The sequence below is a fragment of the Aspergillus uvarum genome, assembly GCF_003184745.1.
Source record: "Aspergillus uvarum CBS 121591 unplaced genomic scaffold BO82scaffold_2, whole genome shotgun sequence".
NCBI lineage: Eukaryota > Fungi > Ascomycota > Eurotiomycetes > Eurotiales > Aspergillaceae > Aspergillus > Aspergillus uvarum.
In genome coordinates this window covers 480281-493129 of record NW_020291299.1, presented here as the reverse complement: position 1 = coordinate 493129, position 12849 = coordinate 480281, and the positions used below count along the sequence as shown (strand labels likewise).

Below are 12849 nucleotides of genomic sequence, written 5' to 3'. Positions count from 1 at the left end.
TCCCCTCAATAACATGGCCGCAGTGGTGTAGTGGTTCTAGCAGTGCGGAGCCCCCTTGGTCTGGAGCGTGGTGGGAGTGCAGGGTCTGGGCTCGAGGCCTGGCCGCGGCAATGTTCTTGGGGTTCATGTTGCATGGGGAAGGCATCGTGGGGGTGGCATTTGAGGTTGATGGAGGGGTTGGGTGTCGTAGGGTTCGGGGGCTGCGTGGGATTTGCTAGGGCTGGGGAGGTCGGGTGTGTGGCTTCTGCTGTGGATGAGATTGAATTGGTTTATATTCGATGGTAGGGTTTGTGGTGTTTGAGGAGTACCGGAAGGGGGAGGGGGAAGAGGTAGAAGAGAAAGGGAAGTAGAAGCGTAAGAGGAAGAGGAAGAGGAAGAGGAAGAGAGAGGGCAGGAAGGAGGAAGACAGATGAGAGTGAGGAGCGCTGAGTAGGGCATGTCAGCACAGTCGAGTGCTTTGGTGGCCAACTCTTGGAGCTCCCGTCTATATTGTACTTGACTCGCGATTCTTGAATGGTCTTGGACGAAAGTGCGTCCTAAAGGGCAGACAAGAAGAAATTGTATGTACAGAGTACTCAACGAATGTTGGTTTCGTCATAACGTCACCAGAGAGGTACGGCACGCCAGGCGCCTGCACCTGCTCAGCGATACTTGGGCCAACACTGACTACCTGGATCATAAACGCCCGATGGTAGCCACCAGTGGAGACAGAAGCTCAGTAGTATGGACATCCTGTCAGTCAGGCCAAGTCCAGTTGAGCTGCATTCGACGTCTAGAACTACTCCAGGCCGTGTTCAGGATTCATGCCTTGTACCCTTCGTCATCAAGTGCCTATTGGAGAATACCAAGCATGTGGCCGCAGGAACAGCTTACGGCGCCAAGATGATAGACCACCAGTAAGCCCATACCTGAAGCGGAGCGTACTACCTTTGTGCTCTCGAGAGTTTTGAGCTAGGTGGTCTGGTTGTCAACTCGAGAACGATTGCTTCACATAATGAAGACCTTATATATGGGAAAGGAACTTCTAGTATATACCCATCAACGAGGCATCTGTCTCGCCCTGTAAAGTCCGGACTTGGATGTGATGGAGCGGAAATGTGCAACAATGGCAGGCACTTTGCACGATAGGGATATCAGGGCGTACGAGATAACATGGGTAAGCACAGAACATTCTCGAGCATCTGTTGCAGGGCACTAGTCATGATTCGACGAGTAAATTGCGCAAGATGATGACTGCGGAAGCTCACGAGGTCAGAGTTGGAGTGTTGGTCTAATGTCATCCGACTCTTGGTCGTGATCCCTTGCTTCTCAATTGCGACAAGGCCAGGTACGGAAACAGGAATAGCATGTGTTCGAAATCCATGCCAATTCTATTTTGACTCCTAATCGACATCATTAGCTCTCCTGCCATGAGTCGTTCCAATCGGAGCAATGCGGCCTGTTGGAGCTATAAATTAACAACAAGTGACTAGGCAAGTAGCGACATCAAGCACTGCAACGGTACTATAAATTGTGGCACAGGCAGTGAAACGAAGGCTAGTTCGGAGGGGTTCTGGAGTTCATGCAGGTCTTACCATCGCTCAAAATAAATGCCACTAATTTGCATCCTGGTTAAACCGCATACTAGTCCTGCGGGTTAAAAATATCCCTAATTTCGCTGAGTTCGGCGATGCGCTAAGCCCAACCAACAGGTTTTTACCTGCACAAGAGCAACGAACTCCGGACTAAGCAGAATAAGTGTCCCTTTGAGGTGGTATTAATAGGATGATTGTCAGTAAAATCCACCAATCATCTGTCAAAGGAAGGGTTCCAACAGGTTGGTTCTGGTTGCTACACAGCCCTCGGCTGGGATTGACAGCGGCGACGCTCCATGCCAGTGGACCGTTTCAAGTGGGTGTCGAAGTAGCAAACTGTTTCAACCCAACCACGTACCGGTCAAACAACGTGACATCTGCGGACTAAAAAGCCTCACGACCACGCGAGAACAATACTTAAGAACATCATGCACATCGCTTTTGCCCGAGTGAGACATTGGCATTGTTCTCGGCAGTCATGTCGATGGCTTCAGCGGCAAACTACCAAGCAAGCGCCACGTTGACCCCCTGCTCGAGCCTCATCGACAGGGAACTACCCCGCAAAACAGCCGTGGAAGATACAACGACGGAGCAACTGGCATTCGCCCTGTTCGAGGAGAAGGTGCTAAAGAGACTCGAACACGTGGTACGCTTGTACAATGCTGGGAAGCCGCTTTTCCCTCGAGCGCTGCTCGAAGACCTTGACCGGCAGATCGAAGAAGGCAGGGAGGAGATCCGCATCAAAGACTTCGATGATGTGGTAAGCACGTATAGCCGGAGTGTCCCTGCTGCATGCTTGGATCTGGCGTGAGTCTCCGTTCAGATGGGTCGCGGTGTTATCATGGCTGGTCTAATCAGCAACAGAACAACATACTGCATCGGATACAGCAGTATCCAAGTGCTTACCTATATCCACCCTTCCTGTGCAACGATGATGTTCAAAGACCCTCCCCCAGTGTCTATTCTATACACTCATCATCCCGAAGTCGCCGAAGGGAGCATCGAGATGCTTGGTCCGGTGTTTGTCAAGATGCGCGAACGGTGGCAGGCGAGCGAGACATGCCAAGAACTGGTATCCCACCTGACGACCCTGCGCTTCTCCCTTCCCATCCATAAGATTGTGGCGTTCGGCCTTGGGACACTGGGCAAGACGCAGAATGGACGGTTCTCCACCCGTTCACATGTTCAGCATGCGGCAGTGGAAACGATGGCGACCGTTCTGGCCAAAAGTGGGGTCAGTAGAGGAAAGGGGATCAACTGCTACTTTCAAGATCCATGGTACGATGAGAACGACGTCAGGTTCCTTCGCAGCATTGGTTTCCAACCACTGAACGACCCAAAGGGGTTCCTTGAGATTGATGAACATACCTTGGTGTTTTCAGTCAGTCCCAATGTACCTGTGAAGCAGATTGTCGCCGATCTCCAGTGGCCCAGTGCCATGATCTGGAATACGGTATGCGGAGAAGAGGAGAGGAAGCAGCGGAAGAGGCGATTGAGGAATGGCGAAGAGTTCTGGTTGGGGTAAGTTCGTGCCTTGTTGCCTGGAAATCGGTTCAGTTTGTACTGATTGATTGCTGTCGTACAGCCCGCTCGCCACGGATCCCGACTCGGACCGCGTTTGTGAGATGATCACCCAATATCAGAAATTTTCATTGCACGACCCGAAGGATTATTTTGGTGACCTTTCTATCTATGTTCGGCATTGATGTATGTGGCTTGCTGGTACCGATTTGTCTGCCCGTCCCTCTCTCTCAGTGTGTGTGTGCGTTGTATACTTGTCTTGGGCGCGGGGAATATATCTTCGATGTCGCGCATTGCTTTCATGCACACACGTTTGCTAGCACCAATGAAACGTCACTTAGAATATGTGCGTACCTAGTACTTAGATTATATGTGACAGCCTTTGCGATTAGTCTGGTTGGTGTCAGAATTGACCATTCAAGCATTGCGATTGAGAAGTGCGCACAGGCAAGGATGCAGTGATTGATGCCTAAGGCCTGAAATAGCACGCCAAGGCTCGTTGGGTAGAAATTTATCACTGAGCTTGGGTGGTTTCTATTGGACCGGGTAGCGTGCCCCAAATGCTAGGATGCTTTATTTATCCTGTCATTTTATTTGTGCAGTGTGGGAGAGTACGTTTAGCTCTCTGCCAGGAGAGAAAGTAGTCTCGTGATTCAACGAGCTTCAGCCTCCATTGTAGAAGAAACTGTGGGTGAGACAATGATTGGCTATAAATAGGATATATTAAGCTTTTACACAGGTCGATCCCAGGTTGTATGGTTAAGTAAATCGAACAGTCCGTAATCACCGGGCAGGTGACTCCACGGGGCCAGACCACCACCGCTGCTTGTCTGCCATCCGGCGTCAGCCCGATAGGTGGAAGGGTCTGGCAGATCAGGCCTAGCGCCGAGGTCCTGGCTCTCGAACTTATCATCCGAGCTGTTTTCAGATCCTGGCGTCACCTGGATGGATATTGATGGACACAGTCGGCGCAGGTTGTTTCTGATGAAGAGAGCTGGATGCCAGGACGTCGACAGTTCGTCCAGCACAGTAATGCAACTAGCGAGGTGGGTGGCATTGGAGGGGCTCTCGTGATCTTCCAGCAGCGCCACCGCAGCAGAGAGCGTGCAATGCATGGCAGAAATCGGACTGCGGTGAAAGCTCTGGAAAGCACGGCGGTATTTCTGAGCTGTAAGACACATCGCCTTGGCGGACTCGCGCCAGACAGCTTTGGCCACGGTCATGAGTTCGCTCGACCCTGCTGCGCGCTGATGCTCGGCCGAGTGGACTATAAAAGGCCGGGTGAGGAGGATTCGTGCGGTATGGTATAACATATGTAACGTGTAGATGTGGGGGACATCATTGAAGCGGTCGATTCGAAGCTCCTGTGGTAGGTCGTAAAACCATGTCCGCAGGTCCAAGAGGCAACTTCGTAGGAGGTTCAGTCGTTCCGGTGGTTTCGTCAGATGCTTCGGAGCCCATCTGTTCTTGTCAGTAAACACGCCAGCATATTGATGGTAATAGAACGTACAGTGATACGAGTATTCTTTCTTTTATCCGGCACAAAGCTATCATGGCTCTCAGTAGAGGTATTCGTGCCCTTTGGATGTTTTCCGGTGTGCGGCCATCAGTATGGTAATCTTCATCCATTACTGACGGCAGCTCAACTGCTCCTTGTTGATCCTGTATAGAGTCAGTGAGGGTGTCAATTGTGCTTTCGTGAGTACACGTACGAGCATCGAGCAGGCCCGACCCGTATACGTGGAAGACATCTTATCATGACAGTACAGCGTCCAATAAACTTGTCGTCTGAGTCGAAGTTCTCGGGCAGTCATTTGTACTGTCTCTTCAAAGACCGCGGGATCCATATTTAGCCCGATATCAAGGCTCAATCGATTGGCCATTCCGTGATGCAGCCATCCAGCTGCATCCAAGCCTATGGCCTTGGAGGGGAAATTAGCATGGATTATAGCTAGGAGTCGAGAGACGTACGACGTAGACCATTCCGATGACGCCCAGAGCTTGAATCGTCAAGAATGTCGGATGCTCCATCTCCTGATATAGAAGGGTCTTGGCCTTTTCAAAAAAAGGTAATCCGGCTGTATTAGAGTCGCTAGGATTACTCCGAACTTCTGGATTATCTGAATAACGGGATCCAAGCGCAAGGATGGAGTAATGGAGGAGCAAACTCCAATACGGGCCCTGCTTCTCCATACTTTCGCGAAAGAGAGTTTCGTCGACGATGGGGTACCACGGTTGCTCCCAAGCAAAGTAGAGATCAATGAGCTCGTCCTGGAGCGCTTTCGAAATGCCTATTTCCTCAAAGGCAGGGTCCACAAGGGGGAAATTGAGATACTCATCGATGCTCTGCAGGACGGGCTCTAGCTCAGGAACAAAGTAGGCGTTCAACAGTTCCTCTTTCTCCTCCGGCCCCGGGGATTTGAACTTGAGCCGTCCGCTGGTAGGTCCAAAGTACCTCATCTCCCCGTCCTGGTCGAAGTTCATGGACTCATCTAAGGACAAACGGCCTTTAAGGTAATCACATAATTCCTCTATTGATGCACTCTTCATGTTGAACATCTGAAGATTATCCCGCTCATGAGGAGATCCCGCATCAATGGCTTCTGAGGCATGGCTCATCCGAGGATCAATGCCATGACTTTCCAGTTGCTTCTCGAGAAATGCGATCCGCTGCCGCAGAAGAAGCACGTAGGACTTTGGCGCAGGCCGACGGCCATCTTCTGTACCAGAGTATTGACATTGCGCATCATACTGAGCACATCTCGAACAGCGAGGTTTCTTTCCATCACACTTGTGGCATGTTAGTAAGCAGGCGCTTGATCGAAGGGCGCACCCGAAAGAAAGAGGCTATACCTTCGCTTTTCGTTGTCGACATTCCTCACACGCCTTGCTTGTGTAACGCCCTCTCGGTCTAGAGGCGGATTTCCCTTTGAGGGGAGAATCTGTGGATGACATGCTGATAGTTCATGGTTGGAAGAACGAATGGACAAAATGATGAAGCATGCCGCAGTTCGAAGTATTGGGCAGATTTGTCAGCGGCAGCGTCATTGCGGTGCTTGTCTTGGCACGCCGAATCCGGCTAGTCTGCTTCGCTTCCCTCCGATTGCGAAACTCGCAGCTTCCTTGTGAGGACCTCAACCTACTCAGACTTTTACCGCAGACTATCTTATCACCAGACTCAATCAATTGCTCTATGACCTTGATATTAACAATAGCCCTGTATATCTGCGCCTCGCAATGCACGGATAACAAAAGGGAAAAAAGTGAATCCACCAAACACTGAGAGCCACAAGTTTCCGATCCCGATCCAACTCGGCCCATAATTCAATACCGCGCCCCCACAGCTTCTCCGGTGGCTAGTGCTACGGCGACGACAGTGTCCGAAGCATGGCTGATTGTCACTTCGATGTTACTGATACCTTTGGATGCTGCCACAGCATGAACATTGCCATGAAGCTGGTAGGTGTCAGTATCACTTAGCATTGAACAGGAGAGAAAAAACTCACAGTCACACTCAGAATTCCATCGGTATTAACAATCTCAATCTCATTCATTGAAGCTCCTGCACCTCTGGACGGCGTTTGCAGACTCTTGAAGACAGCCTCTTTAGCACTCCAACGACCTGCGTAAGAGGCACGGGGACTGGGGGCCTTTCGGCAGTACTCGCGTTCTCTCCATGTGAAATTTCGCTCAATGAAGTTCTCGTTTTCGATGTTGATACTCGTGATCTCTTCGACGTCGACCCCGACGGTGACGGATGAAGCCGGCTTAGAACGTCGGGTTACATCTTCAACCATTGATTGGACGATTGCAGATAACGTATTTGACTTATCGGCTGTTGAAATTATCTCTGCATTGGTTCTCTGGAAGACAAAAGCATCTTGAGTCGATGCGCTGTCAACGAACCGAGACTGATCTTTGGCGAGGCGACTGTCCTGATTGAGAAACACATCACGCATATTATCGGTATCTTTCCACGGAGCACTGGCTTTGATCTGAACTAGTGTATTCTTAAGCAACCGTGAGATGTATTCTCTACTTGCTGCTCGCTGTCGCCTGTCTACCTCGGTACGGTATTTCTCGAAGGCCTCGGTTGGCACAGATGCAAACAGATACTTCGGGGCGACCATAACGTTGATGGCACCTTTCTGACCAAAGCCAAACGACGTGAGCATAGTCGCCTTGACCTCAGGAAGCGGCAATGATTCCATGGGGTACAATAGATGCTCGAAACTTCGCAGTTGCTCATCGATGTTGTCGGCATTGCGATTGCCGGGAACAACCCCATCGCGGAATATTTGCATACAGCCATGCAGTTGCCAGGCGCCGGCTGCTGCCTTCGGATGGCCTGTTAGTGACTTTTGGCACACGCAGAGCAGTGGGTTGCCTTTGCGTCGACCCAGTGATGCATCTGCGTGTTGATCACGTCCCCCTCGTTGACCTCATTGGCCTTTGTTGACGTCCCGTGCATTGACACAACCCCAATGTCGTCAACAGTCAGGCCCCATGTAGCCAAAGCGGCTCGCACGGGTGAGATTGAAGAGTCCTGTAGGCGAATATTGTTCGCCCATCGCTGCTGCGTATCCCGGATTCTTAGGTTCACGAGTTGTTCCGTGCGGGTATCCTCAGGCCGTGACTCTACACTCTTGCTTAACGAGTACTCCCTTGTAGGCTTTTGACTTAGATGATGCTGCTGGATACAAGCCACCTCTCTATCGAAATTTGAGCGCCGGAATCTGAAGTCGAGTAAGGGTGAGCTTTGCGCTCCTATCCCCTCGCGTGCCGCAGTGAGAATCCCCTTACCCGGTGCCGGTATTGATCGACCGATCTGATCACTTGCGAGTTGGTTGTAGGCGACCACACCATAGATTGGCAACCCCATGTCGAGCGCGACATCAGCACTGGCAAGTATCTGGACACCGCACCCTGCAGACTCAGCAAAGCCACTGCGTGAACTTGCCGTTGGGCGCGAAATCTCGTTTGGCAAACGGTCTTTGGCAAGCTCTTCGGCACTGTTGGCCGTAGCTTTGATGCTTGCGAATTCGTATGCTACCTCTTCGCCATAATCATCACATCCGCCAACCAGAGCCATCCTGCATTTCCCGGTCATTATCGCTTCACAACCCGAGTCCAAGGATTCAATGGCGGTGGCACACGCTCCAACCGGAGTTTTCAGAGGCCCCGTTGAAGATAACAACAACATATTGATCCATGCACCCATAGTGTTGGCAAAATGATCTAGAATGATGTCGCCTCGTATTGGACGATCAAGATATCGGTCTCGATACATGGATTGAATGGTCTTACCAGGGCCGCCACCAGTACCAAGGCAATTAGTTAGTTCCGATGGATGGATGTGTTGGTAGATTTCATATGGATCCTGGATTCCGGCGGATAGAAACGCCTCAGAAACGCAACACAAGGCATACAAAGTCGTTCGATCCACCTGCTGCACAATGTCATCTGGGATTCCGTACCGTGAAGGGTCCCAGCCCTTGGGAACTCTTCCTCCAACGGTCTGGTCGAACGGAATAGTTTTTGGGATCATCAAGGTTGCGCCTTTTTTGAGAAATACCCGATAATCTTCGGATCCTGTTATAGGCTGAATAGAGACTTTCTCACCATGCCGGAGCTTAAAGGCCTCCGCTGCTGACTTTGAGCTCTCGAATGGTGGCAGGTCGTCTTCAATCACCACTTCTTGGATGAACTCTTTTCGCGATGGATCGTAACTGTCCAATTCGCTGGGCTCAATTAATCTCAGCCCAGTGCCCTTCGAAATAGATTCACCGTATTTCGTTGAAATGTGTTCATCCTCGACGGGCTCACCAGTCTCTGCATCGACCCAGCCAACATACGGCTGGCCTTTGAGATCACCATCAACATGTTTTATCAGTCCCATTATCCAAGCCATCTCGATGTATCCCTCGAGGGAGAAATGACCCTGGGATTCCATCTCCCACCTTGTGTGAGCATTCCCCCACGGCCCCAATTCTGAGAATCCAACCACCACCACAGTCCGTGAGAGGTCTACCATACCGACGAGATAGGGAAGCCCAGAGGTCATGTCGAGATGGTTCCTCAGAGGAGGAAATCCAATTTTTAGGTTAGCACGTTTCCTCTGGACGAGTGGTTCCCTTCGCTGATTGCGAGGGTGTTGGCCATGGAGGGCAACTTGGTGGTGCATGTCCTCTCGTGTCAAAGCACTTCGGAGTTGCTGCTCACCATCTAACTTTTTCCGACAGGATGCTATCTGCTCTTTGACATTCCACATGGATCCTATTCCACCAGTCAGGTCGGCATAAATTGGTGCCTCTTCCGCAAGAGTGGTTACATTGGGCGTTAACAATGCTAGAATATTTAACGCCATTTCAGATTGTGTGAAAGTGATCACGCCGATTCTCTCCATCTCAGCCGACAATGCATTAGATGAGCGCATCAAGCCAGTGCCTCGAGTCCATCCGATGACTGCTCCACAGACACTGACGTAAGTTGACCATGTCTCAGAGTGAAAGCGGTTGAAGAGAGTTTTCAAGCCGATCTTGGACTCGGCGTACAAACCATCCCCTCCAAAGGTGCCTTCATTACAGGACATGGGTAGTATCACCGTGGTTGGCCTGGTTTCAATTCGTCGCTTTTCTTTCTCGCGGCGTACAAAGCCAATGAGTCTCAGAATGTTCACCAGCATTGCTCTGAGTGCAACCTCTTGTCGATTACCCAAAGAGTCTAACTCTCCTGTCTGCGGAATCGCTGCAAATGGGATAATGTAATCCAGATCACCGCCTACCGGAGAGTCCGAGCCATAGATGTACTGAACCAGTGCCTCGCAGTCCTTTTTGCTGGCTTGATTGAAGGATAACAGGGTCAATGATGCTCCTCTAGATCCATGCTTTCTGAAAAGACTCTGAAAGAAAGTCGCGCTGCTGGAAACCGCGCGGCTTGTGGTAACGATGACCCTGGCGCCTCCAGCCAATAGTCCTTGGACTACATGCGCACCAATCGAGTCAGGTCCAGCCCCCGTTACGAGCACTGATTTGTTTGCATATGTGAAACCGGCTGTAACACCTGCATCGAGAGCTGTATGAAAGATCTCTGTTGCTGCGGGGTCATACAACCAGTCTTCCTCGTCTCGCCGTTTTCTCAAGTGCACGAATGGGATCGCAGTCAGACCAACTGCGGTCGACGTCCGCCCTTGACGCACGACATCAGGGTAGTTGCGAATATTTCGAGGTACTTCATCGTACTCTCGTTGTCCAGACGCTGAGATCAGTGTCCTAGGGCCCATAGGTGGCTGAGTGTGAATGAAAACAGGATCTGCCATTTGCGAGCGTGCACCAAGGCGCAATATCTCATGTAATATCGAGAGACTTTTACTGATCTGTGGTCTCGTCGATATTATCACCTGTCCTGACAGTGATGCTCCCAAATGAGCTTTTACAATTTCAACGCAGCTTGGCTCCCAACGATTAAAAATGCGACGAAGTCGATCATCCACGCTCAGTAACGTCGCATCGACATGGCTGCTTGAAACTTCATTTAACCACCGGAAGAGGTCTTCTCTAACCCAATTCCACCAGGACTCATACTGCCGTGCCTTGTTGAGGTCAAACATCGGCTTGACAGAATCCAGAAAATGTTCGTCCAACTCGGCATTCCATTGCTGAAGCTGATTTTCCATGGCCTGTAAGCAGTTCGATAGCTGGATCGAGTCGACGTCTAATATCTGCTCATCTGGCTGAAGGTATGATGCTAGAGCCTTATACTGCTTTCGATAAAGCTCCTTGTGCTCGCTTTTGAGAGACTCGAAGTCCGCCGAGCTCATCATCGTGGCTGATGACGAGTTATGAACAGCACCACCCTGCCCCCCTGTAACAGCGAATGCAATGCCTTCCCACGCAGCGTAGTGTTCGACAAGACCATTCAGGTACGAACGAACCTGATCCGCACTCGCAAGCCGAGACGCTGGCTCCATGGTTGTGGCAAAGCACAAGAGAATGATGGAATGCGGCTTGTCAAGTCCCCATTTGAGCTTCAGGAACTCCTGCATGGCGCCCTGGTTGTTGAAGCCTGCAGGCAACTTGCTCGACATGAATTTCGAAATCAGCATCGACATCTGCTTTCCCGGCTTTCCCGAAAAGCTACCTTGTAGTGCTTCCCCAAGAGCTGTCAGAGACATATCTTCAACCCCTTCCGGAACTCGCCCGAACTCTGCAACCAGATCTCCTGTCAATTCGTTTTGCAGAGTTGATTTTCCTGGCTGGTTAGCCTCTCACTAGCGCAAGAGTTACGTTCTGAACCATACCTCCTGATAGATCTCGAATGGTCTTGGCCATCGGGACCTGGTCGAAAGGCCGTCGCAATTTCTGCGCGGTCATGGCAAGACTGATGTGTCTTGCGCATAACGAGACATTCTTACTGGGTGTGTAATGTGTGAGAGCTGTAGCAGCTGGCAATGCTGCCGGACCTGCTTCAGGAACGTGTGTCCCTCGGATTTGAGCATTTGTGCCGGAAGACACTGCGACATGCTCGCGGACGGATTTCTCTGAAGCAGCTGTTTTCGAATATTCGTACATTATCTCAGCCTTGTCGTCCATGTACGAAAGAAATTGCAAGTGAGCCCATTGAGATGGAGCATGGGAGGTGTGGTTAATGGCCGCTGATTTCCTGGCCATGTTTGCCAGAGTGGTCCTGGGACCAATCTCGATGAACCGACTGATAGCCGTCTTGGCTTTGAGAAGCTCATCCTGCGTCTCGATCCTGGGATGTGTTTAGCTGCTATGGTATGTCGACAAAGGTTCGATTGCCAACGTACCAGCGCACTGGGGAAGCCAGTTGATATCTACGTTGTCAGCTTTGACACATTGCTTTCATACTCATTCGCCGGGGGAAACCTACGAAAGAAGCTCTATGAACAACCTGTATGCAAGTTCATCCCGACCTCGGATGTTGAAAGGGCGACTGCCGACTGAGTGATCCATGACAGCGTTAAGTGTCACGGCAAAATCTCTCTGTCGAAGGAACACAGGGAGGTAAAAACCACCCTCTAGGGTACCTTGAGCAGTATATAGGCTCTAACCGATCAGGCAGAACGACTGGAATAAGGCATCAAAGGTGAACTGGAGAATTGAGGATTCATTATCGACAAATCACCGTTTAAATATGGCCCGATGACTAAAATTGGCGACAGGCCGACACAATCTACTGGAGTCACGGCGCCGCATTCTGAACTACTAAGGCGTGTAGTACGGGCCGCCTGTCTTGGCTCTAGGGACAAGAACCTGGAGTTCTTAAACAAGTCTCTAATATGTTTCGCAAAGCCTAGCCCGATTCGCATGAAGACCCAAAACAAGTCATAAGTTGACAGTGTCTGTGTTTGAAAATCGTATTCGGCCAGACGTCCAACAAAACTCCGTCTGCAAAACTCCGGTCGGTCAAGGCCAGCGTCTGTTCCTGGAAGGGGGATGTCAGCCTGATAAAACTCCGGCCTGAGACAGGAGATCCTCCAACGGCTGCTGGTGGCAAGACAAGGGATCCTTGATAATTTCCCCTGGACCAACCCCCGATTTCTGGTGTGCTTGGACGCTTGTGGTCGGGATGTCAACATGACAGCCCTGTCGGAATATACATGCACTTCACGGGATGGGGCTGGATAGGCGTTATTAGCCAAGCTGGCCCAATGGACAAACTTCGGATGCATATCCCTTGGGCAGCTGATGTGATGCTATCTATACCAGCGTCACTCGCTATGATACTACTA

At 50.8% G+C, this 12849-nt stretch overlaps 3 protein-coding genes across 3 annotated transcripts; 1 reads left to right on the top strand and 2 right to left on the bottom strand.

The window, feature by feature from the left end:
• Positions 1-2058: 2058 nt before the first annotated feature.
• Positions 2059-3280, top strand: BO82DRAFT_272125 (SRR1 family protein; the record flags this gene model as incomplete). The annotated part of the gene is made up of 3 exons (XM_025631013.1): positions 2059-2381; positions 2439-3095; positions 3160-3280. 3 exons carry the CDS (start codon positions 2059-2061, stop codon positions 3278-3280), a joined length of 1101 nt encoding a protein of 366 aa, XP_025497036.1.
• Positions 3281-3737: 457 nt separating this feature from the next.
• Positions 3738-6055, bottom strand: BO82DRAFT_299835 (Zn(II)2Cys6 transcription factor). The gene is made up of 6 exons (XM_025632034.1): positions 5949-6055; positions 5485-5885; positions 5067-5439; positions 4808-5017; positions 4606-4757; positions 3738-4556 (listed from the first exon to the last, which is right to left on the bottom strand). Exons 1-6 carry the CDS (start codon positions 6048-6050, stop codon positions 3827-3829), a joined length of 1968 nt encoding a protein of 655 aa, XP_025497035.1. The 5' UTR covers positions 6051-6055; the 3' UTR covers positions 3738-3826.
• Positions 6056-6419: 364 nt separating this feature from the next.
• BO82DRAFT_397400 (uncharacterized protein) lies at positions 6420-12070 on the bottom strand (the record flags this gene model as incomplete). Its single annotated transcript, XM_025638929.1, has 6 exons — positions 6420-6551; positions 6602-7432; positions 7495-11345; positions 11395-11849; positions 11905-11931; positions 11988-12070. The coding sequence occupies 6 exons, from the start codon at positions 12068-12070 to the stop codon at positions 6420-6422; spliced, it is 5379 nt and encodes a 1792-aa protein (XP_025497034.1).
• Between the last annotated feature and the right edge of the window lie 779 nt (positions 12071-12849).